This window comes from Dermatophagoides farinae, chromosome 3, assembly GCF_024713945.1.
Source record: "Dermatophagoides farinae isolate YC_2012a chromosome 3, ASM2471394v1, whole genome shotgun sequence".
NCBI classification, from domain to species: Eukaryota; Metazoa; Arthropoda; class Arachnida; order Sarcoptiformes; family Pyroglyphidae; genus Dermatophagoides; species Dermatophagoides farinae.
In genome coordinates this window covers 5,182,250-5,196,730 of record NC_134679.1, presented here as the reverse complement: position 1 = coordinate 5,196,730, position 14,481 = coordinate 5,182,250, and the positions used below count along the sequence as shown (strand labels likewise).

General features: G+C 34.5%; 6 protein-coding genes and 1 long non-coding RNA gene across 9 annotated transcripts; 4 read left to right on the top strand and 3 right to left on the bottom strand.

Moving 5' to 3' along the window:
• Positions 1–234: 234 nt before the first annotated feature.
• On the bottom strand, positions 235–2,507 carry LOC124494444 (proton-coupled amino acid transporter 1). Its single transcript, XM_047057609.2, has 4 exons — positions 1,998–2,507; positions 1,510–1,938; positions 1,071–1,449; positions 235–992 (listed from the first exon to the last, which is right to left on the bottom strand). Exons 1-4 carry the CDS (start codon positions 2,370–2,372, stop codon positions 673–675), a joined length of 1,503 nt encoding a protein of 500 aa, XP_046913565.2. The 5' UTR covers positions 2,373–2,507; the 3' UTR covers positions 235–672.
• Positions 2,508–3,005: 498 nt separating this feature from the next.
• Positions 3,006–4,702, top strand: bys (Bystin). 2 transcript variants are annotated; one of them, XM_047057610.2, is made up of 2 exons: positions 3,006–3,300; positions 3,360–4,702. In XM_047057610.2, exons 1-2 carry the CDS (start codon positions 3,181–3,183, stop codon positions 4,569–4,571), a joined length of 1,332 nt encoding a protein of 443 aa, XP_046913566.1. In that variant the 5' UTR covers positions 3,006–3,180; the 3' UTR covers positions 4,572–4,702. The 2 variants fall into 2 exon arrangements, with proteins under 2 accessions (XP_046913566.1, XP_075585778.1); XM_075729663.1 differs by having other exon boundaries at positions 3,024–3,306.
• LOC142597422 (uncharacterized) lies at positions 3,384–5,166 on the bottom strand. Its single transcript, XR_012832153.1, has 2 exons — positions 5,098–5,166; positions 3,384–5,015 (listed from the first exon to the last, which is right to left on the bottom strand). It is a non-coding gene; the product is annotated as an uncharacterized LOC142597422 (long non-coding RNA).
• Positions 5,167–5,573: 407 nt separating this feature from the next.
• LOC124494446 (uncharacterized) lies at positions 5,574–6,861 on the top strand. The gene is made up of 3 exons (XM_047057611.2): positions 5,574–5,851; positions 5,919–6,622; positions 6,690–6,861. Exons 1-3 carry the CDS (start codon positions 5,605–5,607, stop codon positions 6,747–6,749), a joined length of 1,011 nt encoding a protein of 336 aa, XP_046913567.2. The 5' UTR covers positions 5,574–5,604; the 3' UTR covers positions 6,750–6,861.
• A 1,685-nt stretch (positions 6,862–8,546) lies between these two features.
• LOC124494460 (uncharacterized) lies at positions 8,547–10,160 on the bottom strand. The gene is made up of 3 exons (XM_047057630.2): positions 9,601–10,160; positions 8,802–9,526; positions 8,547–8,747 (listed from the first exon to the last, which is right to left on the bottom strand). Exons 1-3 carry the CDS (start codon positions 10,139–10,141, stop codon positions 8,682–8,684), a joined length of 1,332 nt encoding a protein of 443 aa, XP_046913586.2. The 5' UTR covers positions 10,142–10,160; the 3' UTR covers positions 8,547–8,681.
• Positions 10,161–10,560: 400 nt separating this feature from the next.
• On the top strand, positions 10,561–11,925 carry LOC124495296 (uncharacterized). The gene is made up of 3 exons (XM_047058649.2): positions 10,561–10,775; positions 10,834–11,170; positions 11,227–11,925. The coding sequence occupies exons 1-3, from the start codon at positions 10,606–10,608 to the stop codon at positions 11,800–11,802; spliced, it is 1,083 nt and encodes a 360-aa protein (XP_046914605.2). The 5' UTR covers positions 10,561–10,605; the 3' UTR covers positions 11,803–11,925.
• LOC124495295 (uncharacterized) lies at positions 11,750–14,354 on the top strand. Of its 2 annotated transcripts, XM_075729810.1 has the most exons (3): positions 11,750–11,857; positions 11,976–13,176; positions 13,242–14,354. In XM_075729810.1, exons 2-3 carry the CDS (start codon positions 12,055–12,057, stop codon positions 14,331–14,333), a joined length of 2,214 nt encoding a protein of 737 aa, XP_075585925.1. In that variant the 5' UTR covers positions 11,750–11,857; positions 11,976–12,054; the 3' UTR covers positions 14,334–14,354. The 2 variants fall into 2 exon arrangements, with proteins under 2 accessions (XP_075585925.1, XP_046914604.2); XM_047058648.2 differs by lacking the exon at positions 11,750–11,857 and having other exon boundaries at positions 11,947–13,176.
• Positions 14,355–14,481: the final 127 nt, after the last annotated feature.

Genomic DNA, 14,481 nt, shown 5'->3' with positions numbered 1-14,481 from the left:
TTGTTTGCCTATGCAATACTGGCCAAAAAAAAAAAAAATTTTTATTATATCTCCATACACAAACATAGTGAGCAAAATGTGGAAATTGGAATCGAGAGAATTGGATCAAAACTTAATATGATGCCCATACCATACAACTGATGATTGGAAGACATTTCTTGTTATTATTTCTCTCTCTCTCTCTCTTGCTTTCCTCTTCAAACTTATTAAATAAACTGGAGCTCAGGTTCTTTTGTGTTGATCGGATATCATTCACTTTTGATATTTTATTCTGGACTCTTCTTCGAATATATAAAGCTTATATGATGATTCGAATAAAGAGAAATTAACTTTTTTTTCCAAGTTATTTGTAATAACTCTACATCAATGTATATGTGTGCGTTTGTGTATGTGAGTGAAGGGTTACCAAATAAATGCATCAGTATGAATCCTTCATCGTTATTCGTAATAATAAATAATCAAATCTTTGGGTAAGAAAAAAAATGCAATACCAATCGATTCATGTTGGCGATTGCATTTTTCCACTTGAATTCACAATCACACCACGTGTATATCGCACTGTAGTATGTTTGGCATTGATGAATCAAGCATCGATCATGAAGTATCGAAAAAGAAATATCGGCTTTCGTATATTTTAAATGAACATTGAGACAGATGTGCATGGAATGTAATTTATTCGATAGACGACCGGAAAGGTTCAAGTGGCGCTATCGTTGATTGTGCAACAATGATGAGATCATCATCAGATCGATAGGAACCAATGATATCACAGAGGCTGTAATAAGAGCCCAGAAAAAATCCCGACCAACCGACCATCATGATGGCCAAATTCTTGGTTAAAAGCCACCTTCTTTGATGTCCTGATGAACATTGACCGTAAAAGGTGATCAAATGAAGTGTCGATGGTATAATCACGGCAATCGAACTCGATGTGATAGCTCCTATCAACGATATAATAAGCTCGAGTTTGTGAACAACCGATGCTAACATGTCTATTTGGCCATAATCATCATCAGAAGGGTATAATTATTATTATCAATGTGTTTTCAACAACAAAATGGCAAACTTACATGTGAATAAAACTAATCCAGTTCTAAATGATAATTCTATGATCAGTGTTGTTCGATTGGCCAGAATTCCGTCGCCGACAATGAATTTGTTTCGCAAATTACGTTCCATAATTGGCCACAAGATTTGTATGGGCACATAAAGAATTATTGGATAGGTAAACAATACGGCCAACGCATACAAAACCTGTACTGTATTGTTGATGTGACTTCCAGTTAAATTTGCCGTTATCGTAGCCTCTACATTTGAACCATAACATGAATAGCCCATGAATCCTAGAGTGAAATAAAATGCCCCGATAAGCAATAGGCCAACGTTCAATACGCCAAATGGACGAGAGAATTTCTCCGCCTTATCAATTGTTTTGTACAGACTCATCGACTGTAATGGAAAAGAGAAAATAGATAAAAAATGAAGTTTTACTTTTTTAACGATGCATACCAAAGAAATGCCTTCGAAGATGAATAAAGAAGACACAAAGAATTGCGGTATTTTTTCACCAATTTTAGGCAATTGATCAGGAAATTCAGGCCACGGCTGCGTGGATAGGTTATACAATATGATTCCAATACCGGCAACTTGCAAGAAATTCGATATAGTCGACAGGAATGTTAATCTACGTATATTACGGATGTAGTTGATGCCAATCACTATGGGCAGTATCATTGCCAGGCACGCCTCTTTTGATGGACTTTTTTCCGTGCCATAAATTTGCGATAGAAACTTTTGTACATTTGTTCCAATAAACAGGTAGTAAACACAACATCCACCAATCTGAGTACATGCGATGGCCACCAGAACAAAGTATCGAGCTATTCGTGCCCATGGTCGAAGTAGCTTTGGACCAATTCTGAATGCAAATTCGGCCAGCTGCAATTGAAAATGAAATAAATATAAACACAATGAAATGATGAATAATTAATACGAACTTCGTGGTAATCCAGAGGAGTGGTCCTACCATCGATTTTGATGGATAATTCGTTTATCTGAATCAACATGTGAATACAATGACAAGATAAAATGCCAATCATTGGATTCATGACCGAAGCAAGAATGAGACCACCATTCTTAAATGTGATTGGCATCGAAAGTATTCCGGATCCAATAAAACCATTGAGCATGTGCATTAATGTCGATAAATAATTAGTTCGATCCAATTGTTCAGTTTTCTTCTTCATCATGATTGTCGAACTCTTGTTTTCCATTGATTCGATTTCCTGATCTCTTGCTGATCTACCGGATATTGTGATTCTTGAATCAATAATTTCTGCTGTATACGGCGAGCATGATGAATCGGAAGGCATTTTTTTTATAGATAAGAATGGTGTTGTTCAGCAAAATACACTTCCAAAACTAGTCATACGTTTTAAAACTATCCAATTTTCAAGTCTTCGATCCGATTGTGATTGGCCGTTGGCCTAATTGCTTCTAGGTTTTTGGATCTCTTTACCAAACTTAGATCAATATATGACTGGCTTTAAGTCATAATAGTGTCCAATACTTTTATCTATTATAATGGCTTATCATTTGACCATTTTGTAACTTGGCTACCATCATAATGATGGCCACCATAGTTATAATATCAAGCCAAAATAACCACATAATCGACAACGGATATTACCAAAATATCTGATAGTCATATAAATATGGCAATAAAAAATCTATAATTACCAGATCAAAAATCAAGTTCATTGTGCATTATTTATAGCCATATCATAAAGTTCATTTATTAGATTACAAGTGAAATTCACATTTAGGTGAGATAAACATACACAATACAATGGATGGATGGATATATCCATTTGTGTGAATCATCTGAAGTTAAATAGATCATCATTTTTACTATTTTTTTAGATTTAATGTTTTATCGCCATCTTTTGTAAACAATTAACACTGTTAGTTTAAAAGTTATCTCATAGATGGCAAAAGCACACGATAGAAAGCATGTGATCAATGTGTATACGTCGTTCTATTTAAAAATTATTGATAAGATAACTTGATTTTGGAGTTGATTATTGATTGAATCGATCACTGAATTGAATAACTGAATAACTAGAGTTTCATTTACGTCTATTTTTGCAACCTGATCATCGTGAGACATTCAATTTGAAAATGCCGAAAATGAAACGTAAACCAAACAAGAATCGAACACGCACTGTTTATCCACAGGAACGTCCGGATAAAAAACCAAAATTTGCCATCAAAGATGGTCTCCGAACTGAGGATACTGAAGTAAGTGTGAGATTATTGCTGATGTTTGACTAAAACAATTGCTTCTTCCATTCTTTTAGTTCATTGATCCTAAAACTTCAAGAAAAATCTTAGAACAAGCACAATTACAACAGAATGAACTGGAAGAAGAATTCGGTCTTCATGATCCATCGAAAATGGTTAGAAACAAAGATACCAAATTAGATTTATCTGGAAATTTTTCTGATCGTGAAGCTGATGATGTTAACCACGATGATTACGATTTGTTAGATGAAGATGAAGAATCAGCTCGTGACGTGTATGAATCGTTCTATGAAGAATTAAAACTGAACAAGGAAGATGAACGAGCATTGGAAATGTTCATGATGAAGGATAATCTTAAACGGAAATCCTTGGCCGATTATATTCGTGATAAATTGAAAGAGAAAGAAGATGAATTGAGCACGATGCTTAACAATGAACAAGCAGTACAATCCGGTTCGAATGGCTCTGAATTGGATGATCGTGTAGTGGATCTGTATCGCGGTGTTAAAGTGGTACTACAACGGTATCGCAACGGGCGATTGCCTAAAGCTTTTAAGATAATACCTGCATTAGCCAATTGGGAACAGGTATTGTTCATCACTGAACCTGATTGCTGGACAGCAGCGGCCATGTTCCAAGCTACTCGGTTGTTTGCATCGAACCTCAAGGAGCGTATGGCGCAGCGTTTCTTCAATCTGGTATTAGTGCCAAGAATACGTGACGATATCGAAGAGTATAAACGGCTCAACTTTCACCTTTATCAGGCTTTAAAGAAGGCCTTGTTCAAACCTGGAGCCTTCTTCAAAGGCATCATTATACCGCTCTGTGAATCGGGCGATTGTACATTACGAGAAGCTGTCATTATCGGATCGATCATGGCACGTAATCATATCCCATTGTTGCACTCATGTGCTGCTATGTTAAAGATTGCCGAAATGGATTATAGTGGGGCAAATTCTATCTTTCTAAATATTTTGATCCAGAAAAAGTATGCTCTTCCATATCGGGTGATTGACGCTCTATTTTATCATTTCTATCGATTTCTGAATGATCGCCGATCAACGTTACCCGTTCTATGGCATCAATGTTTATTGGCATTCGTACAGAACTACAAAAATGATCTTTCCTGTGAACAAAAAGAATCATTGTTAGAGCTTTTACGTGTGCAAACTCATCACGCTATCACACCTGAAATTCGTCGAGAATTGTTCAAATCTCGAAATCGTGATGGTAGCGATTTTGTTATCGAATCGACCGATATGCATTAAAAATTGAAATGAATAAATTTTATATAAAATACAATCAATACACTTTCACTTTTTTCTCACTATAAATTTAATGGTGTCATTTAATTTGTTTATTATGAGATGAACATTAAAAAAAGCAATAATTTCACCAATTCTAAAGTTTTTTTTTCAAAGTTAAGTTATTCCACATTTATTATCTAGAATTGTGGTTGACGTGGAAACTATGATGAATTGTAGATGGATATGATTAATTGGGAAAAGAATCATTATATCATTATAAACTGTAAAAAAGAAAATATTAAAAAAATGGATGAACGTCTGGAATTTGGAAATTGGAATTAAAATGATTTGAACATGACATTTCCGCTGTAATCGAATAAAATCATCATCGTAATTGATGTAGCTAATTGCACTAAAAGTTTGATTCTACCAAAAAATCATATTACTCCAAGTATAACGATAATTCTTAAATGAATCAATAAAAAATAAATGTTCAATTAAAAATGATATGTTTGATAAATAGTCTTATTTTTCTTTTTATACAAACCTCAATCGATGATCATATCGATCGTCTTGCTCGTAAAGTTCTGATTGATGATAATTTATATTGACTATAATTTGAATTTTTTTCACATTCACAAACTTCCTTAGCTATGGAAACAAATCATTCATTCAATAGTATGTAGAAAAAAAACACAATTATCATAATCGAATTCTTTGTCATTTGACTATACTCATTCGAACACAAAGCACTAAACATTTTCTAAAAATGAAGATCAAAAATATTGCATCATTTTCACTTGTTAAAATCAGTCATTGGATTGGACCTGTTACACCCGTATCATATCATCAGACAATTATTCGAGCGATTGATTGTCGACAATCTAGTGATTATCGTTACGAGTTTATAATTCGAACAGTAATCATGTTATACACAGGTTTAGTAGCTGCTTTTTTAGCGTTATTTATTGATCGAACCGATCTCTATTTGATGCGGCTAATACACGAAAGCTTTATCTTTAAGCTGGGTTTTCACCCAAAGTTCGGAAAAATAATGTTCTCATGTCACGTGTTGGTTATCATGTTTGGTTTGTTTATTGTATATGTCCGTTATAAAATGCCGTTAAGCGAGAAGGGTGAAATACTCATACGAGAAGTTTTCACCATCTATTACAACAAAGGAAATATTGATTCAAATGGGCGTGGGCATCTCAAAGACTGTGATCCAGTGACATTGAAACGTTTGAAACAAATTGTCCAGATTGGCGAATTTCTCATGCGATTTGGTCCCATTCTCTATGGTGTGTGTGTGTTTGTGTGCAAATGCATTGTATTTTTTTTATTGACTAAATGTTTGATTTCTGATAGGAATTGTGGCCACATCTTATTTATTGGTCTTGACATATCTAGAGAGCATCCAGCCACCATCTAATGTTGCGGTTATCATTTTCGATTACATGATTGTAGTGATTGGAACAATTACAGGCCGATCGATTGTTTCGGCTGCTATTTGTATCATATTCTCCTATCTAACTGAATTGATTTTTTTCCAATATCAATTCAGTTACTGGAATCACGTTCTAAATAGGATAAACAAACATAAAGATCATATGCCACCAAGGTGGTGTCGGCTATTATTGCATTCATTTTTGCAACATCATGACTTTATGATCAAATGGTTATTCGCTGTCAATAACCAAATTAATTTTATATACTGCTATGTGTTTGTATTCTTATTCCCGATTCATGTCATAATGAGTGATCTAATGGTGTTCCATAGCAATGAATTCGCTTTCCCAAATCTTCTTCTCATCATAATATATGTATCAAATTTAACCATTTGGCCTTCAATTATCGTCGCTTGGTTGCCCATACAATTGCATCGAAATATCATACAGATAAATCAAACCTTATACACTCTGTTGGCTATTGATGAGAGACAAAAATTCCGTTTAATGACATTTCGATGTTATCTTAAGCTACAAACATATACACAACGTTTGACATCTAAAACCATACAAATTGGCATAAATATCGGTCCATTCTGTGTTACCCATTATTTAGCTTTAAAGGTTTGTCACATTTACTCTCAATTAATCATCAATGATGGATCTAACTATTGCTTTCTTTTAATTCTAGTTCGTTTTGTCTTACATCAGCTATTTTATGTTTATACATCAATTATTTCAAAAATCATAGTTGTTTACAAAGCTTGACGAAACAATTTTACGATCCTAGCAAAGTAACCAATGTAGAGAACAAAAAACTATGAATAAAATAAAAGATCATTAACAAAAAAAAACCCATATCGTTTTCGAATTGTTTACCTGCCAATAAGATGCATAAGTGATAACAGGTTGTCGTGGAGCGATTTCGATACCAATCTCCATACGAGGCGATGTAACTCGTTCCACATAAACAAATGATTTAAGTTGTAACCGGACCGATAGAATTGGACGTGTGTATTGTGAAAAACGGCATAAACAGAAAAATAAATGTTGCCGACAGCCGATAGCATAATAATGAATTGGTGGAATAATTCCAATGGCAATGGTAGCCATGACGAATTGAATCACTGTAAATAAGAATAATACCAGAAAACGACGAGCATCGAATTTCTGAAACAATAACAGATTGGTCATCATGGCATTGTTTGGTATGTTAAACACCATGCATAACATATTACATTCACTCCAATGACCATTCATTTTGTTCAGAAACCAACAAAGAGAATTATGATTATGTAAGAAATACACTAGCCTATGTATACTATACGAATGTATTCTTTGATTTGAAATTATATTGCGACCATTATATCTGTTGCATGTCATTTCAAGAGAAGCCTTATGAAGATTTTTCATCAGTGAATTTAAATGCATAAAACGATCTTGTAGATACACACAACGTAATTCCGAAATGAAAAGCAACCAACATGATGCCGTTACGATAATTCTTGCTACCGTTATACCGTTGATGAAAATATACGATTCAATAATGGCAATCAACATGGTTCTCGGTGGATCATAATACAGCTGCATAACAAATAAAATGGCAACCAAAAATGCAACAAGCCCTACATTTATTTATTGTCAAAATTGTTCTGAATGAATAAAATAATATGCTACATTTATATTACTTACCATGAGCCAAAGGAATGGCTTTATAGATGATTTCGATACCAAAAACAGTCCAATCAATGTGTTTCAAAGTACTTTGATCACATTGACGTAATAGGGTCGTATAAGTTATCGGTTTTATTCCATTATGATATTCGAGTAATTCTTTTATAAGCGAATTTACCCATTTGCTCTGATATCGGGGCAAAAATCGATGTACGATTATGACCAAGCCATACATTAAGTAAAGCATATAACACAGAATGACAATACGGGTGAATTTTTGACCAAACCAAATGTTAAATACGTTAGATTCTTTTAGTGCTTTAATGATAACAATGTGATCATGATCAATGAACAAGAATACCATAACCATGAATAACATCATCGATATTAGGGGAAATAAACGACGACATATTTCAAATCTAAATCGACGACGGTAATTGATCTGAACCAATGTTGTTTGAGTGAAATCGGTAGCAAAACGTAATTGATATGGTGAAAGCCATCGATAGAAGATATCCACCCATGGTTGATTAGTGAGCCAATAAAAGCCTGACATGTTTGTTTTGCTCTGATCATTAGCATGAATGCATACAAGAATTTTCATTACCATACAATCATAAAGCGAACTATGTTGGTTTCAAATTCTTGTGAATTTATCACTTTCTCTCCGTCTTTGGGCTTGATAAAATTGAAAAAAAAGTTTGCCAATTGCACTCTTTTATTGTATTATGCAACCATTATTTAGCGAATAAATTATAACCGATTGGCAAGCCAACTAATTAAGAATTGTTTATTTTAGCACAATTCAAGAGAAACCTGTACATTAATTGATTGTCAAGTTTTTCATTTATCATTTGATTCAAACATTTTTTTTAAAAACAGAATTCATGTGTCAATTTCTAAGTAATCCGTTAGTGTTATTGACAATTATTATTACAATAATTAGGAATCAAGCGACAATAAAATTGATCGACAATGAAATGATGAAAGCCAGGTTCAAAGTTCTGGTTCAGGCCCTGTTTGACGAAAACAGTTTGATGGTTCGAAAAAAATATCCCACGTAAAGCCCAATGAACTATAAAGTAATGAGGGTAAATTTGAATAAATGGAAAAAGTAATAATGACTTACCTGCCAATAAGAAGCATATGTGATGACAAATTGCTCGATGCCAATCTGGACGCCAATGGTCATTCGATCAGATGTGATACGTTCCAAATAGCTTAATGCTTTGAGATTCGATCTGACTGAAAATGATGCTGAGTGCTGAGGTAATAAAGCCAAGTATGCGTACATGGATTGTCGAGCACCAATGGCATAATAATTGATTGCCGGTATAATTCCTTCGGCAATGGCTGCCAACACTAATTGCAATACGGTGAAAGCAAATAAGACGAGAAATCTTCGTGGCTCAAACGTTTGAAAAAGCAATAGATTGACCATCATTGCATTGTTCGGTATGGTTATGATAACACAAATTAGATTTCTTCGTTTCCACCATGGATTCATACGCTGTAGAAACCAACAAAGAAAATTGTGACGATACATGAAATGCATTAATCGTCTTTCCCATTCGCCTGAATGGTCTAAATATTTACATTTTCGTCGTCGTACATTATGAATATCTCGTACCGAAGCGTTCATTAATGAATTAAGCTGAATAAAACAATCCTGAAAGTATATGGTTCGCAATTCTGCATCGATAAATAACCAAAGAGCACCACTTATAATTATAAATATGACTATAATACCGATTCCAAACACATATAATTCCATGATTGCTACCAATAGAGTTGCCGGTGGATTATGGTACAATTGATAGACGAAAATAGCAGACGCAATCAAAGCTACTATTGCTACAAACATCAACAAAAAATAATGATTACAAATTCTGAAATCATTTTGATAAAAACAACAAAGCAATAAGTACCATAAATGATCGGAGCTAGCGTAAATATAATCTCAAGACCAAACAAGGTCCAGTCGATATGCTTCAATGTATTTGAATCACAACCACGAAGTAGTCGCAATCGACATGCTGGCAACTTTCGATTATGATATTCAAGTAAATCCTTCAGTACCATATTGTTCCATTTGTTATGACAAAAAGGTAGAAAACGATGCATGATCATTATGGATCCATAGCTAAGAAAAATAAGATAACAGCATACAATGACACGAGTGAATTGATGACCAAACCAAATATTGAAAACATTGCTCTGTTTAATCGCCCATATTATGGTTAGCTGTTCATCGTGGTCAAGAAATATGATGATCATCACCATCAAAACCATCAGAGATATGGTTGGTAATTGTCGACGACAAATCTCAAACCGATATCGGCGATGATGATTTATCTGATTTAATGTGGTTTGAGTGAATGCATTAGTATAACGTAGCTGATAAGGAGCAAACCACCGGTATAGGACATCCATCCATGGTTGTTTTGTTAGCCATAGGAATCCAGACATTTTTTACTTTTTGATTTTCCAATAGCTAATTGTCGAATGAAAATGTCTTCACCAAATGGATTGTTCCAAGCATGTATTTAGTTGATAAAATTCCATTTCAATTTCTTCGAAAATATGCTTCATCATTAGTCACCGCGGCAACATTAATTAGTTGAATTAATGGTAAGAGAACCATCAGAAAATTCATTTATTTTTTTTTAATGAACATATGTCGACATATAGGTTTATTGTTTTCAGTTTATTGCTTCATTATTGTAACTAAAGTTAGTTATTAGTTATTGTAACTACAATACAATAAATAAGATACATGACGACATGAACGGATATAAATAAATTGTTAAATGAAAAGAGAAAGACGGAATTATACAAGGCCATGTTTAAGTTTAAGCTGAATTTTTTATCAACTTATGGTGACCATTAGTCATTTCAATCTCAAACATGACGAACATATACAAATTTAAGCCATGAATTTGTTTGAACGTATTAAACAGAGACGGACTCATATTTTAGAGAATGCGAACAGTGTTCAATGTGATATTCATCACGATAAAAATGAATACCTACGACCACCGGAATGGTTTGATCCAGATAATTTCCGTCGAGCACAGCAGCTATTCTATACATACAAAAGCACGTAAGTCTCTGGCAATTGCAATGATGTATTTGTTACCTGAATGTCTTGTTTCTATTAGATTCATATTGAGCTTTATTTATGGTTTGGCGTTGACATTTTATAATCCAGCTGAACTGATTCCTTTGATGAGTACGGGTAAATCGAAATCGGTGGCTCATTTGTTTCAAAGATATCTAACAACAATCGAACATATCATTACTTGGTTTGAACATTATCCATTTGATAAGGAAAGCAAAGCATACAGATCGTTGCTAACGGTACGCCAAATGCATGGCCAGGTATCAAGAAAATTAAATAAATTATCGTCTTCAACTGAACCATGTTGGATGAATCAACATCGAATGCACAATGGGCAATTTGCATTTATTGGTTTGTTTGCCATCTTTCCCAAACAGGTATGAATCGTGTTTATTAATTTATCATCAGCTTATTTACTCATTTCCGATCAAAGCTTGGATTCAACCTTTTGACCCAACGAGACGTACATTGTGTGTTTCATTTTTGGCGTACAATTGGCCATTGTCTTGGTATTGATGATACATTTAATCTTTGCGCAGGGTCGAATGTTGAAATTGTCGAAATGTGCGAGCAAATTTTTCGAGAAGAATGGCTGCCGACGCTTATGATGAAATCCAATGATGAATCGATAATTGTCACAGCACGACGGATGTCTCAGGCCATATTCCAATCGCTCGGTCAACTCGAACCTTTTATCAATTACAACGTTATGATGAGATATGGTTGCCGATTTGTATGGTCTACAACGCTAGCACCAGCTATTGATGAGGATGATATTCAATTAAAAAATTATCTATCCAAAGTCCATTATGGATTTACTGTGTTTGCCTATAGACATTGTTCACGTTATAAATGGTTCCATTGGCTAGCTTCTAGATGGTTGGAGTATCGATTAAAACAGGCACGACAATATGATCAGCATTACGTTCGTTGTTTAGAACGGATATATCCAGACCATATTGTCGATGGTGACATTGTTGCCAAATTGTTAACTTGTTTTTCAGACTAACCATGCATATCGAAAAGTCATTGTTCAACTATTGTTCAACATTATAAATACAATGGTAAATAGTATTAGATTAAGTACTATTTGAATGCCACAAATTGTGAATAAATTCGATTTTATTCGTTGATGTATTTTTGATTTACGATAATGGCGACCATGAACGTCCACATTCCAAGTTATACCCGTCGATATCAAAAACGTAAAGAACGTATCGACTATTATCTAAATAATGATCCAAATGGTTTTCGACAATTAATGCAACAGTTAGCTTGTGGTTATACAGGATTTATGTTTCCATTGGAAAGAACAGATTCAAAAAAATTTCATCGTTATCGTCGATTCGAATTGGCTACATTCGAACAACGAGAACAAATGATTGATAAAATTTATGCATCTATGCGTAGGAGTAAAATGGCAATGTTACGTGCAAAACGAATGTGGCAACAATTGCTAAGACAATTAAAACGTGAAAGGATCGCAACGACAATCGCTCCAGGTTCAATTGATCTTCGAATTGAAACCAAAGAACATATGTTCCAAATTCAATTGACAACTTTCTTACAGCAACATAATTCACTTCGTACGATTGATGATATGTTGACACAATTGTTATCTAATCGATCCATGTTCGATGCTCTTTACAACATTAATGATGAATTTAAACGATGGACAAATCAACTGGCTGAACGGAACAGTAAACAGCGACAAGATGGTGAAAAATTATTTAAGCTGGTGGACGATGAGAATGATCTACAAATCCGATTTAAATTATTAACCAAGTTGATACGTATAGGTGATGATGAACAGGTTGTACAGGCATATTGGCAACGAATGCTTGTATGCATGCAAGCATCCAAATATCTAACAGCTGCACATGATTTGGACATATTATTATCTCAGGTTTGTCAACAAAAATCTGAGCATAGCATTAGTTCATTATCCACAGTTAACGCTTCTGCGGATGTTCGTTTATCACAACAATTATTCTACTATGCGGTCAAATGTTACTATCGTCTGTTGACCAATCCATCATATCAATCATTGGGCTCATTGAAACGTGAAAATCACTTACAACGCTATCAACAATTGATCCGAGAATTACAACTGCTAGCTTATTTTGATTATTCACCTAACAGTGAACAACAGCGAGGATCATCCAGTCAAATAATCGAATTCATGCGCGGATCAAATGCCAATTCAATTTTATTTCGGTCATATGGATCAGTTTTAAGACGATTGAAAAGAGAAGGTTTACCCATTGATTCAGAAGACGTGATTAAAAAGCTTAGAAATCAACAGATTATTCAAGGAATTCCAGGCCAAAAGCAACCATCAATGGATGATGATTTGGTAAGCATATCAATGGATACAGCTAAGGTAAGCCGATCCTTTCTTTCACTTTATCTCACACTCAATAACTAATCAAATATAATTCCATAAAGGCGCATCAAGAATTTGCATATTCAGATATATTCGCAGCTGCTCACTTTAACAGTATGGATGGTCGTTATCTATGTGCATCACGGCCAATACAAAAAGGAGAAACCATTTTCTATGAAAAAATTGTTGCCTTTTCGGTGAAACGAATGTATTGGAAAAAGTATTGTGCCTATTGTAGGCGCCGATTATCACATCATTTTATACCATGTTCCATGTGTTCAGAATCTGTTTTCTGTAATGTAGTCTGTGAGCGTATGGCCGCGGCCACTAGCCATCCCAGAACTTGTACACTATCTACATCGATCATCTATGAACATTTTAACAATGATCATATTGTTGCATTAGTGTATGATTTGTTTGCATCGTTGCCCATACGATTGATTATTGACGCTTCACGTGTGGATGTAATAAGAGCCTATGATCATGGTTTAAGATATCCTGTCAAACTTCCTTTCATGATGACTGTGTTCACCCAATTGATGCTTGATTTACCCTATTCAACTATCGGTCAAATAGATTTGCAACTGCCCGAAGCTGATGATTGTCGAAAAATGCTTTTTGATTCAATCCGATTGGCTATGATCATAGCACATAAATTCCGACTTTCTAGACTAGATATGGAAGCAATCCGTTCTGTTAATGAGGAAAATCAATCAGAAAAACATCCTGTTGAAATGGATGATCTAATACGATTGATACGGATCGTATTCGCTACCATGTACCGATTTAAACATTCGCCAATCGGTCATCATGACCTAATCAAACAATCCATGATGACTACTGCACATAACAATCCACATCATTATCGACGTAATGTCGTATATCAAGAAAATGTCGGCCGAGCACTGGGAGCATTTAGTGCCCGTCTGCAAACCGTATGTCCAACCGAAGCGAATGTTGAACGTCATTATTGCCGTTATGGTAAGATTATTTACAAAGCATCAACCAGAATTGGAGCAGGCGATACATTACGTATATCTAACCAAATACCAGAATGTAGTGGCCAACAACGTCTAAGATGGTTACGACGTTTCAATCTTAAGCCATGCAATCAATGTCAATTGTGTTTAACAATTGCCAAATCCAATGAATAAATTATTATTTAATTCAAAAAATCTAAACTAGATTTCTCTCTCTCTCTCTCACATTTCGTAACCATTATTATCTTTATGGCTGATGGTAGTTTTATAGGTTGTTACGTTTCGCCTAAGATAGTATTTTATTGTCGACAATAGCAATACG

Excerpts from the sequence above, each read along its gene's own strand:
- LOC124494444 (XM_047057609.2), bottom strand. The coding sequence starts at position 2,372 with ATGCCTTCCGATTCATCATGCTCGCCGTATACAGCAGAAATTATTGAT. Across the intron at positions 1,939-1,997 it reads CTCCTCTGGATTACCACGAA|CTGGCCGAATTTGCATTCAG; the intron begins GTTCGTATTAAT and ends TTTCAATTGCAG. Across the intron at positions 993-1,070 it reads TGGATTAGTTTTATTCACAT|ACATGTTAGCATCGGTTGTT; the intron begins GTAAGTTTGCCA and ends ATGGCCAAATAG.
- bys (XM_075729663.1), top strand. The coding sequence starts at position 3,181 with ATGCCGAAAATGAAACGTAAACCAAACAAGAATCGAACACGCACTGTT. Across the intron at positions 3,307-3,359 it reads CTGAGGATACTGAAGTAAGT|TTCATTGATCCTAAAACTTC; the intron begins GTGAGATTATTG and ends CCATTCTTTTAG.
- LOC124494446 (XM_047057611.2), top strand. The coding sequence starts at position 5,605 with ATGTTCTCATGTCACGTGTTGGTTATCATGTTTGGTTTGTTTATTGTA. Across the intron at positions 5,852-5,918 it reads ATTTGGTCCCATTCTCTATG|GAATTGTGGCCACATCTTAT; the intron begins GTGTGTGTGTGT and ends GATTTCTGATAG. Across the intron at positions 6,623-6,689 it reads CCCATTATTTAGCTTTAAAG|TTCGTTTTGTCTTACATCAG; the intron begins GTTTGTCACATT and ends TTTTAATTCTAG.
- LOC124494460 (XM_047057630.2), bottom strand. The coding sequence starts at position 10,141 with ATGTCTGGATTCCTATGGCTAACAAAACAACCATGGATGGATGTCCTA. Across the intron at positions 9,527-9,600 it reads GCTAGCTCCGATCATTTATG|CAATAGTAGCTTTGATTGCG; the intron begins GTACTTATTGCT and ends TGATGTTTGTAG. Across the intron at positions 8,748-8,801 it reads CATATGCTTCTTATTGGCAG|TTCATTGGGCTTTACGTGGG; the intron begins GTAAGTCATTAT and ends ATTACTTTATAG.
- LOC124495296 (XM_047058649.2), top strand. The coding sequence starts at position 10,606 with ATGAATTTGTTTGAACGTATTAAACAGAGACGGACTCATATTTTAGAG. Across the intron at positions 10,776-10,833 it reads TTCTATACATACAAAAGCAC|ATTCATATTGAGCTTTATTT; the intron begins GTAAGTCTCTGG and ends TGTTTCTATTAG. Across the intron at positions 11,171-11,226 it reads TTGCCATCTTTCCCAAACAG|CTTGGATTCAACCTTTTGAC; the intron begins GTATGAATCGTG and ends TTCCGATCAAAG.
- LOC124495295 (XM_047058648.2), top strand. The coding sequence starts at position 11,947 with ATGGCGACCATGAACGTCCACATTCCAAGTTATACCCGTCGATATCAA. Across the intron at positions 13,177-13,241 it reads TATCAATGGATACAGCTAAG|GCGCATCAAGAATTTGCATA; the intron begins GTAAGCCGATCC and ends AATTCCATAAAG.